This window comes from Abramis brama (assembly GCF_963993115.1).
Source record: "Abramis brama genome assembly, chromosome: 13".
Lineage (NCBI taxonomy): Eukaryota > Metazoa > Chordata > Actinopteri > Cypriniformes > Leuciscidae > Abramis > Abramis brama.
Genome location: NC_139975.1, coordinates 18,958,278 through 18,970,976, shown reverse-complemented (window position 1 = coordinate 18,970,976; position 12,699 = coordinate 18,958,278). Strand labels below are relative to the sequence as shown.

General features: G+C 38.5%; 1 protein-coding gene across 10 annotated transcripts in view; it reads right to left on the bottom strand.

Annotated features, from left to right (window-relative positions):
- fgf13a (fibroblast growth factor 13a) overlaps nt 1–12,699 on the bottom strand; it is a 131,817-nt gene that overhangs the window by 23,186 nt on the left and 95,932 nt on the right. For 9 of the 10 annotated variants that reach the window (XM_084132257.1, XM_084132262.1, XM_084132259.1 and 6 more), the window contains 2 exons: nt 10,185–10,295; nt 2,215–2,318 (listed from right to left, as the gene is read on the bottom strand). In XM_084132257.1, the coding sequence (XP_083988383.1) occupies nt 2,215–2,318; nt 10,185–10,295 (215 nt within the window). Of the gene's footprint in view, nt 1–2,214; nt 2,319–10,184; nt 10,296–11,736; nt 12,603–12,699 lie in introns of those variants that run through there. The other variant, XM_084132258.1, reaches the window with a different exon arrangement.

Sequence of the window (12,699 nt, the reverse complement as noted above, 5' to 3'; positions counted from 1 at the left end):
TGTCCTCCTATTTCAGACCAAGGTGGAGAAGAACCTCTCCACAAGGGCGATTACTCATCTGGACAAACAACTATGAATCAATAATGGTAACTATTCACAATTATTGCACCAGTCAAAAAACAAACAATCTTGAATGTACTTTTAAACATTTAGAGCAATTACAAACAGTCCTCCACATGAACATACTGTATTTTGGTGATTACAGATGAGTTCACATGTGCTGGAGGATATTATGAAAGCACTGGGTCTCATCCATCTTTTGCTGAAGCTGAATAAAATGATAGGGACTGGTGTACATTCACACAACCCACATACTGCCTTGCCTGCATCACCATAGTAACCAAGACGAATGCCAGAGTGCCGACATTTCGTCTGGTACAGGCAGGCGTGAGGTCAGGACTGTGAGGGGGGCAAAGGGCGGCCCAACCACAGCCAGTAAACAAACATCTCTAAGCCATCTACCCTGTAATCACGCCACTTAGTGTGCGGGACTGCGCATATTCTAAACTATGAGTGTGGAGCTGAGGTTATGAAAACATCTTGAGATATTTGTCACAGCTGTAACTTAACTCATTTTCTGACAGCATGCCATATGGAGGGAGAGAGGGTGTGAAAATAGCGCACAATGGAGGCATCATCTGTTTATATGGATAAATCTGTGAAATACTGGGCAGTGTTCTTGAGAGTGACAGTTTTTTCAGTACAGCAAGGGGGGTTCGGGAGCAAGAACGCATCTTAAAGGCTATGTGACCATTTGATCTTGGGTCAAATGGAGGTCTGTCTGTTTATCCAGAGTGTCTGATATCAGGATTTGGCAGTAGATGAGTGGTGTGTGTGGTAATGGAGAGAGTGTTGATTAGGTGTTGGTCTGTGCAGAAGCAGCTTGATGTGATTTCACACTCTTGTATTAAAGGGGTCATGAACTGAGAAATCAAATTTTCCTTGAGGTTTTGACATATAAGAGGTCATCATATTATAAGAATATCCTGAAAGTTTCAGAACTGAAAACGTCCTTGTTAATCCAAAATCAGCTTTTATTGTTACCAGGCCCAGCGAACGACTCGTCCTGGAATGTGCCTCTTTATGACGTAATAAGGTAGTGAAAGACCGCCTCTGCAGAAGAAACTGGCATTAGTGAGATGAGGAAGAGAGAAGAGCAAAGGGTCACTCACTGTACTAAAAATAGCATTACCTTCCAAAGGATCCTAATGCTAGGAATGTGGATATTAATTTTCAACAATGTGAATGTCTCAGTTGAACATTACTTATTCCTATTCGGTACATTTCATTGGATTCTTTGTTAAATCAATCCGCAAACTGGACTCGACAGTATTGCCACAACATGTAAGTATCCTGTTCACTAATGCCTGACCCGTGACCAGTGATTTCTGATGTAATGATTCATGTAGTCAGATGTTCTTTGTCCTGTCAGTAAATCAAACCAGTGACCAACTTCACACTGTTTCTCTTAGTATGGTGTAAATAATATGTTATTTAAACGGATTGAATTATACATAGAAAGTGATCAAAGAACGCTCCATTTACAATAGCTGTAGCTGTCAATCAAACAGCACGAGTTTATCAGTGACTGAGTTCTGGACTCTCGCCAAAACTCCCGTTAGAATCAACTAATCTCTTATTTATATATGTTTGCACTGTTAGTTATGATGAAAGCATTCGTTAAGTGTGCAGAAATGATGCAATGGCGATATCGCTGCATTCATGCGCTCAACATGTCTGTAATCGGCTATAATGCTCATCAGTCATCACTGCAACCTTTCATGCCACGATCTAAATAGTGCCATAGATCTGACTGTAATGCTAATTATTACTTTACACGATTAGTTAACCTTTAGAGCTGTAATAGTAAAAGCGTGCTAAAAGTTTTCGAGAGAGTTCCACATGTAATTCTAGCTTTTTCATATGCAAAGCTGTCAGCCAATCACAGCAGTGGGCGTTTACACTGAAGTCTCATAGCAGACACGCCCCTTCAAACAGAGCGCTCAAACCAGAGGGCTAAAATCAGGGTAGGAAAAACACCTTAAAAAATGTCTAAATTATGACAATTTTTGAAGTAAAAATCATACTAACATTATAAGTGCACCCCAGGAAACATTATGAAACAATAAAACAATGCAGTTCATGACCCCATTAAAACAGCCGAAGTATAGCACACATAAACAAACGTCTATATAGGAAGTTGCAGTTACTTACTGATGTATACAGGTAGCCCTCACTGTTCATGGCCAGATAGAGTTTAGTCTGAACTCCCTGGATGGCCACCACTCGCAAGCCCACCGGGATGAGGTTGAACATGGCTGTATAGGAAACAAGAAAAGACAATTATATTTTCAAACATTTATGCCGAGTACAGCTAATTAATCAGGATATCACTATCATGTGTTTTATATAGTAACCTATAACTGTGTTTCTCAACCGATGGGTCGCAAGACCGTTTTAAGTGGGTCGCAGAATATTTAGTCAAATAAACAATAAAAACAAAAAAACGTAATTCTAAATGTTTTACTGAGACTTATTTTGAAAGGCATACGTTAAATCTGTTGACACTTCTGTTAATGCAGTTTAAGTAAAGAATGCCAGAGGAAAACGTGTTGTTCTGATTCAGTATCAGCTGTCAAATGAGTTGCTATATGTCAGTCATTATTCTAATTTCTAACATTATTTTCAATATTTACACCATAACTGAGATGGTCTGAGTTCATTTGTTCACATGCATTGCAAAATTCTTGTATAGCCCCCAGAAAAGTGCCACTGACTAAGAGTAATGACATTCTTACACAAAAATGTAAGCAGAATGAGTCTGAGAATGCCGATACGCATCATCATCATTCTGGCCGCTCACATTTGCTTCATCAACACAGCATCAAGCTCACCAGAATCAGAAGACCACTAAAGCTGCACAGCTAGAAACACCCTAAAAAAGCTTAAGCAACTTTCTAGAAAACCTTAGAAAAACCCAAGCAACCGGCCAGAACATCTTAGGAACCACCAACAACAACCTAGCAACTGTTTTGCAATGTTCTAGGAACCACCTATCTGATGGTCTCTGTCTATTTGTTTTGACAGTAGAAAGACTGCTTCAGAGACAAAAAAAAAAAAAAAAGAAAAGTTATTAGGTACAGAAAAAAGGATTTCGAAATCTTTTTTTTTTTTTTTTTGGAATAATGCTTTGTTCTGGTGAAATTTAGTGTTTGGACGATATTTTTTAAACATTATATTTAACATTACAACTTTAACATTACATTGTTATTGTTAACTACAACTATTAACAACCTTTATCATTAACTTAAAAGCTGAAATAAAATAAAATATATATATTAGATGAAAAACGTAAACTTTTCTCTGAACTGCCGCCTCTTTAACATAGCTCCTCTTTTTTTCCCTTTCACACACGCTCTCTCTCACTCTCTGTCTGTCTTGTTTCACACTCTTCCCTCTGTCTCTTTCACACATTCTCTCTCTTTTGAGCAGAGTTAGTGAGCTGCGCGGGGCTCGGGCTTCCGGGTACCACTGGCTGTGCCAATTCTCCTCACACCTTTGTCCCCCCGTCACCACGTAAGCCATAAAGCTGACAATCTCTCCCATCCACACAGCCTCTTTCTGCCAGTGGGAAGAGTGAAGCAGCCAGCCAGCCACCCCTGACACTGGGAGTATCTGAGGAACATAAGCTCGGGAAGAAAACAGCACAAGCTTTTTGAAAGAAAAAAAATGTGTGAGCAGCCATTTCACTGGTTATGTAACCTAGCTTGATTAAAAAAACAAGAAGGAAACCAACTTGTAAAGTAAAAGGCTGCTTTTTTAAAGAGAGAGAGAGAAAAAGAGAGAGAGATTTATGTGTGTGTGTGTTAACAGAAATCAATGCACACTGATCTAGGTTACCAAATTTAAACTGCCTTGATATGGCAATCACACAAGATATTTAAGTACAATATTTCGAGTTAAGAATATATACTTGCGTCATTAACATAATATCCATCCTTCATCTCTTAAAGGTTTTGTTCATTATAAAATGAAAATTATGTCATGTACTCAGACTAATGCAATTTAAAAGACTGATCAAAAAAAAAAAAAATTTTTTTAAGGATTTTCTTATCAACTACTCACCCTTGTGTCACTGAACCCATAAGACTTTTGTTCAAAACTCCAATAAAGATATTTTTAATGAAACCTGACAGTTTTCTATCCCTTCACTGAAAGTCTTTTAGAAAAAGCTATCATATAAAGAGATCATTTCACAAAACAGGGCTTAGATTAGGACATGATTAGGCCTTAGTTCAACTAGGGCATTTAAGTATCTTATATGTGCCTTAAAGAAAAAAAAAAACAATACTGGTGTGAATCTTGAGAAAAACAATGGCACTGACATATTTTAAAATATGTCAGTGCAAGTTGCTTTCAGTTAAAACAGTTAAACATGCATTTTAGTCTGGGACTAGAATCAAGCGGTTTAATCCAGGTCCTCTGAAGAGATACGATAGCTTTATATTTATACAAAAAAAAAAAAAAAAAACGATTTATACATCAAATAAAGTAAAAGGAATCTCTAATGTTCATGCTTGAAGATGAATGAAAGTTGTTTAAAACTAAATAAAGTGATTTAAAAAAAAATCTAAATTCTGCCATCAATTTCTGTCAGTATTTACACTCTCTTATCTAATTTAAAATCTGTCTCAATGAACAACTTTAACTCAGCCATGATTCCTGCTTCCTCATTCTTTAGAGAACATAAACAGTAACCCATTCTGCCTTTCATCGTAACATGAAAGCTCTTGATTAATATTTTTTTTATTTCCTGCAGAGCTCAATCGATGGCCATGTTGCTATTTTATACAACAGTTCGGAGTGTTCTCCATCCTCTCTAATCCAACATCAAGGTCCTTCCTCTTCTCTCTGAAGCCCTCTGACACCAGCCAGGTCCACCTGTAGAGATCAGCCCTTTTCCTGCTCTGTGCTTTACAGCCACTGAGTTCATATGAAGAGTTTTTAGATGCCAAATGCAGATGATTTAATGAGGTACTGATTATATTAGTACTATAGGAAGATAATATGATTTTAACATCGGTATCTTTTTTATTTGTGGCATACACACATGGGCGGCACACATAACCACATCTTGGTCGCTGGGGGTTGTGGAGAGAAGACTCAATTACTCACACCTAATAGAGCACCTGAGCACAGAGATTAGGGAAGATCAAGAGGGCACAATAATATTCTCTGCAAAAACACCAATATAACAACCATCAGAATTCAAAAAAGCACCTCTCCTACAGCACCAATCACTGAAAATATGGGTGAAAAACCTTCATGTTCATATATAACATTACTGCCAGATTAAAATGCATGTTTGAGCTGTCTTAACATAAAGCAACTTGCACTGACATATCTTAAAATAAGATGCACACCAGTAATCTTTTTTTCTAAGGCATGTTTATAAAAGCTACTTAAATGTCCTAATTTAACGAAGGCCTAATCCTGGCTTAATATAAGCCTTGTTTGTGAAACCAGGCTATAAAAGGATTAATTCAAAGTACTCCATACTCATGCACTTTTTTTCTTCTAAAGTTATATGATAGCCCAAATTTTTTTTAACGGACTGATCAAAAATTGTTTTTTAAATATTATGATAAATGTTAAAATATTATGTAATCTATTTTTTTTAGGGTTAGTCCACCCAAAAAATGAAAATTCTGTAATTTACTCACCCTCATGTTGTTGACTTTCATTCATCTTCGAAATACAAATGAAGATATTTTTAATAAAACCTGACAGATTTCTGTCCCTCAATTGAAAGTTCACAAAACCAAAAATGATGCTCCGAAAAGTTTATGAATAAACATAATCCATATGGATGGAGAGGTTCAATCCAAGTCTTCTGAAGAGACACAATTGATATATGATGAACAGATTTAATTTAGGCTTTTATTCATATATAAACATAGGGGTGTGCAATATCACGATTTTAAAAAGCTGAGAAATTTTTTGTCAAAGACCACATCTGGATGGGTTTCAGAACCATGATAAAAACATAGATGGATTTGATCGAGTCCATCAGCACCCCCAAAGCTTGCACAGACCTTGTCTGGGGTCAACATTTCATTCGGTAACATTAGGCGGTTTGATTTATATGCCGTTTAATGTTGATGATCTCGTTATTTTACATATGCATCTGTTTACATACGATATTGTTTGTTTCTGCTTCTTTTTTGCCTGTGTTTTGATCAGGAGATTCAGTACTCTTTCAGAAGATGTGTAATAGCCCCCCTCTACCGTTTAACAGTACAAAGCCAGAAAATTCCGTCAATGGTGGGGAAGTGTTGTCTCACAAATGATGGAAATTTCCGTCAATGGCGGGGAAAAAGTTAAGTGAATGTAAACAGTTTGGACAGCTGTCAGTATATTATGATACTCATGTGTCGGTATATTGGAACCATACATTAAGTCTTAAAGTGACAGCCGATTTAAGCCGATTTTTTAAATTTTAAATCAATATATTGTTTTATGTGGATGAGTGAGCAGGATGATTTTCACATCGTTTTCAAAAGTCTTGTGAACAAATATTCAGTATCAAGACGTGATCAAGTTAGCTCAGGCTGAGCTAATGCTATATGCTACTGGCAGTACCGTCGCAAGGGCAGTGCCAAGTGTATTATTCTACTAGTTAGAAATGTATTATGCAGTAACTTACAATATTGCTCGGAGCGTGTGACAGTGATTCATGCGCATACATGTCAGTCATCGTGGCATCGCACATCAAGTTCGTAGAGAGCTTTATTCAGTCCATTTAAAATTCTGATTTTGGCCACCTCTCAAATGGGTCAAACCAAAGATATTACCTAAGAAGTTCAAGTAAATACGCTAGAAATTTGTGCTCAGTCAAGGATGTGCATTTATTGCATGGACGGAGAAAGCACTGACACCTGCAGGATTTCACCACGCGCACAAGGATGTTTTTTTTTTACACTAAAAAGCTACATAAGCATATATAGTCTATCTGATCCGTGAGAGCAACGGTACGGCAGAACGAGTGTAGCCTCTATATTAGCTGAGGTGACGTGACGGCTAGTAGTGACAGGAGCGGCAATCCACCTGTCACTCAAGTGGCCACTCCCTTAATTATATAGAACTTTAAGGCTTAATATAATTTAAACGGATGAGTTATAAAACAAATTCACTCCTTCACAGTTTTCATGAAGGACAAAATTAGCTATACAGACCAAAACCAATTTTTGCACCAGGCTGTAAACATATATTTTTCTGCTGTTAAGTTGGGCATTTTAACATGGGGGATATATGGAATTGACTCCCTTTTGGAGCCAGTCTCTAGTGGCCAGTCGAAGAATTGCAGTTTAAGTCACTTCCGTGTTGGCTTCAAGAGAGAAACAGGAAGGTTGCCCCTCGGTTAAAAATACCTCCAGGGCCCAGAAAACACCTCAGATCCCAGAGGGTTAATGCCACAGAATAAGTGAGGTTTGTCCCTGCGTATCAAGCAAGTATGGTTGAGCTGCCATGCTTGATCTCTCAAGTTCCACTAAAAATGTCTTTATTTTTGAAGATGAACAAAGTCACACGGGATAGGAACAACATGATAGTGAGTGAACGATGAGAGAATTTTCAATTTTGTGTGAACCTTTTGAATTTTATTACAAAAGGATATTGGATGTGTTCATTTTGGTAGTTTATCTGGATGCCTGGATAAACCTCTATACAGTAAACCTGAGTAAACTTTTATTGCTCGTTTAGAGAAGCATTTTGGCATTTCATTCAGATGTTAGTATTTCAGTTTATTATATTTGGAGATAAATCAGACTGATTAGAATACGACTGTGACTGACTGAAGAACACATCAGCCCACTCTATAGACGGAAGACGAGTTAGCAGAGATAAAAACTAATGTTGACGGAGAGAAAGGCCTCCTGCCACGGCACATTGATTAGGAATTGAATTAAGCTCTAAAACTCTGCACAAAGAGACATAATCCAATAGAGCAGCCATACCTGACATTTACTGCTCAGAATGAGCTTTTGTCTTGTTCCTCCAAAGAGCTCATCACAGTCAGACTTGAGAGATGGAAAGGCTGATTTTCAATAAGATCTTTATATTTAAATGTCCACTTTCCAACCCCCTGACTAGCCCAATTCCATCTAATAAAATCAAATATGATCCACCGTTAGCAAATGGGAATGGGAGCTTCTCATTCTCGCTGTCATTTCTCATGCAGTTAAAAAAACTTCTTTTTTTTCAACCCCCATTATTTATAGCAGAATGGCATGACTTCAGGGCAAAAATAATTAGTATTTGGCTAAGATCTGCAGTAAACACACTTAAAACCTGGCACTTATGTGATATTTAAGTGATTTAAGTGAAGCAATGACATAACTTGGCACTGCTCTGAAGTGCAAAGAACAACAGTCAAAGAGATATGGTAAGAGGCATACATCAAGAGAGTAAAGACAGCATTGGAGCAGACCCTCATCCCTATCAAACACACCCACACACACACACACACACACACACACACACACACACACCAAGAGAAGAGCCAAGAGGACTGCACTGCGTCGCTATGGAGACAAGGGCACCAAGCTCCTAACAATTCTATTTTTGTAGCGTGAGAGATAGAAGCTCCCTGTTTTCCCACTTCTCCTCTCCAGCAACAGCTTTTCATTCTCTCCACAAAATAAGGGAGTGTGGTGGGAAAAGCAGGTCAGCTTCTATTATCTAATCTCACCCCATATAACTAATTTTACCTTACAGTCAATCACACAGGGGAAGAATACAGACAAGAAAATAAATGAGCATGCAATGAAAGAGGAGTGGCCAATTGCCCCAGTGTCGCAGATTCAACTCAAGGGTGAATAAAACATGTATACTTGAGTCAAACAACCACTATTTAAATTCAAGTAAGGGGTGTTATTTCAATTAGCATGGCTCTTCATGTTAAACACTGTTTATGTGCACTAGATACAAATTTGTGTTAATCTAGATGAGCTTGATGGATGAGAGGATTTGGAACCTTGAGTGATCACAGTTCCAAATGACTCCGATCACCACAAACTCATTTGCTCGATATGAGCATCATCTTCACCCAGTGACTAATTGAATAGAGTCAAGCTAATTTACAGGCCCCAGAATGCCACAGACACTTAGCGTCAGTGAGATATAGCACATATTAAATTAGAGCCCTGCCAACCAGACAGCCGGCTCCTATACGCAGTATAGCTCAAACACTGACTGGGTGACGCCGCACTTGCCTACGGACTAAATAATTCACACTTGCAGGTGCCCATAAGAGGACTTCAAATGGCACAAAATAATTTGTGGATGAAATGGGAGAAAAAGTTGTTTCTCAGGCATTATGGACATCTGCCTAAAATGTTTCTCTTGTACTTGGGCTTTCAAGCTACATTAACTGTGCTCTCAGAATAATTGTTTTCTGAAGAATGGTAGTTTTATTTGACTGCCCCAGCTGAATTTTCCATTTCAGGATAATACAGAACTGAGCCTCTTCTGACCAATACAGGAACTGAAAAGGTATTAAAAAGTGAAAAGCAAAGCTGAAGCTGTCTATAAGTGTCAGTATAAGGCAGAAATGAAGTCTGAAGGAAGAGTGTACAGGAATAAATAACAACAGCAGCCGTCACTGAAATACAATACCAGGCACACAGTGGGCCAAAGGAAAAAAAATTGGACACTTAAGTCACACTTCGAAAATGTCATGCAATATATCAAACCAAGTGGCATCTGCAAATAAATGATGCAAGACCAGAACCAACTTCACTTTCCTGAGCCATTTCTATAATTACTTTTAACCAACTGGTCTAACTAGGAAGTATGAAGTCAGTGTACTAGCTGAGTAACTATGGACAAATGCTTTTTTATGATTTATTCTAAACAGTATATTTTTTTGCTGTATTATTTGAAGCCCAAAAAACATTTGCTTGAAAAGTCTCTATATTTCTGTTAAAATGAAATGCCATTTGGTTTGACGTTTTATTATGTAACGCAAAAACATTCATCAATCAAAGTGTCCAAATACTTTTTTGGCGGCCACTGTATTAACCTATTTAATCTAGTACTTCCTTGTTTCCAACACTGAACCTCAAGCTGTGCCTGGATAGGTGAAAATTTGAAAACATATTCTGACAAGATGCCCGCTGACTTACTGAAACCACTGTCCTCCTCTTTAGTGCCATCAATGGTTCCATCTGCTTGGAGTTGCAAATGAAAGCCCTGTCGACTGTACAGCTTTGTTACGATCCCCTTCAGCTGGGGCTCTGCAAAGAGAGAGAGAGAGAGAGAGAGAGAGAGAGAGAGAGAGAGAGAGAGAGAGAGAGAGAGAGAGAGAGAGTGAGTGAGAGAGTGAGAGAGAGAGAGAGAAGAAGAAGACAGGGTTAAACAGGCATTGCCACAGTGACAGTGTTAGGGGCTTCAAAGCTTCTGGCTCAGCAAGAGCATTCCATAGTCTACAGATTTGAGCCTGCATGCATTACAAACAACAGTCCACACTGACAACAGCAACAAAAAAGAAAATTCTCAACATGTTGTTATAGTCATCAGAGTCACCACACAGAAAATTGGTGAGAGCTGCAATTTGCAAAGAAACTGCAGTCTGCTGGCCATTACAAGAATTCATGTGAATATGTAGATGCACAGAGCAATATCATTTTAAATGGATCTGATCTGCACCACTAGAACTAATAAAACGCATATATAGGACACAGATCTCCTGCGCAAAATACCAGATTGCAATTGCATTAGCAGATATGTAGTTAATCAGGCTTAGTAAGTTGGTGGATCATGCTCTTAACACTGATTAACTTTCATTTATCATATGAGATTAAAACATGTGCGGATATTAGGTTACAACTGATAGTACAAACTATAACACATACCCTACATTTCAGTCAAAGAGAATCTGAATTTCTCAAATAACTCTATTAGATGCCAATTCAGAATAAACCAAAATAAACTACCATACAGATGCTATAATATGGTTCAGTACAGATACAATACGAATGGCTCAATAAGGGTGTGAATGAGTAAAGATTTGCAGAGGTATCACTCCTCAACAAACGTCATGTGTATATGAAAACATATTTAATTTCACATAAAGCAGCACATTCATGTGAGTGTTAGTCCATGTGTATATATGTGAACACGATTGTTAAGTATGAGACTGTTTAATGAAGACTGAATCACTGCTGTAAACAGCTGCTACTCTACACACACAAACTTCCGCACTTCTGCTAAGGTGTCACATAAGGGTTATGTAAGATGCTGTCTAGGGAGGGAAGCAAGGTAATTGAGACTACAAGCTTGTAAGTAAACAGTTGTGCTGAATGTGTGTTTTAGATAGATAGACAGATCAGCATCAACATCATTGCAACATAATATCTGCAGAGTAACACAACGTTAATTGTATACAATAAGACATTATTGTATACAATTAACGTTTTTTCTCAGACAAATTATTTGGTCAAAATGCCTGAGAAGTTCTGTAAGGTAAGGAGTTTGAATGAGCTCTCACAATGAAGTGTGAAAGCACATGCTGGCTAAAATTTAAAACTTGCTGTCTGACTTGAGCATAGCAAGCACTTCGTTTTAAAATCCAATGTTTTGAAAAGTACAGACACAAATGCATTGATAATGATGGCGATTCTGTTACAAATATAATGGCCGTATTAAGACAGGACATTAACAAAGGTAACATCAGACCTGGTCGTCGTCGTCTGCGCTTTTTGGAGCCGAACAACTTGACCCTGGAGAAAACACTGAGTCGACTGGGTTTCTCGCATGTTCCTTTGGTTTTGTTCGGACTGCTCACGCAGCGGCAGGCGTTGGATTTCTCACGCTCCCTTGCCTGCCTCTTCTGCCGAATCAGGGAGCTGGCGATCGCCGCAGCCATGGCCAGTTTGACGGTGCGACAACCAAAACTTTCAGAGGACACTATCCGTTTCCCCACTTACTCCACAACACGATTTCTTAAGGGGAATCTTTAACTTAATAGCTCACATCCAAGTCTTCATACCAGAGACCACCATTGTGACAGATCGGCAGAAAAGAGTTTAAAACGGATTTAACACAAAACACAATTATGCAGGTGACGGCGCATCTCTTCAACGCTCATTGTTCTCTTCGGAGATAAAGTCCTTAGACGGCTCTACATTCAGTTGCCTGAGGTCTTACCGCATCTGTCTCTTTATAATGTCACTAAGTTACCTTGCCATTTCGACTAATAACGGAGATGTTCCTCCAGACACCGAACACGTTTCGCAGCATCCCACGACGAACCAGTCAGTCACAGTCACCGCACAGAGCCATGTGAGAGAAACACCTGTTAGCGAGCGAGATTCAGCGCTCTTGTGTGCGCGCGCTTTGTGTGTGTGGGTGTGTGTGCGAGAGTTTGTTTTCAGTTAAAATCATCTGAATCCGTTTGTAATGTAGACCCAGACAACTACAACGAGAGCGACAAGTTTCTAGCAAGTCTTAATAGTACAGCTGAATCATGCGGGAAAACAAATCACTCACAATGGGAGGACAAAAACAGTCGTTCAGTTTATTTGTGGTATGTGACAGCAAGTGATTAAGTCCGATTCATTTATTCGAATCGGTTCTTTCGGACAGTTCATTTCCAAGAATCATTTAAAGTAATTCAGCAATTCATTTACGTCATGGCAT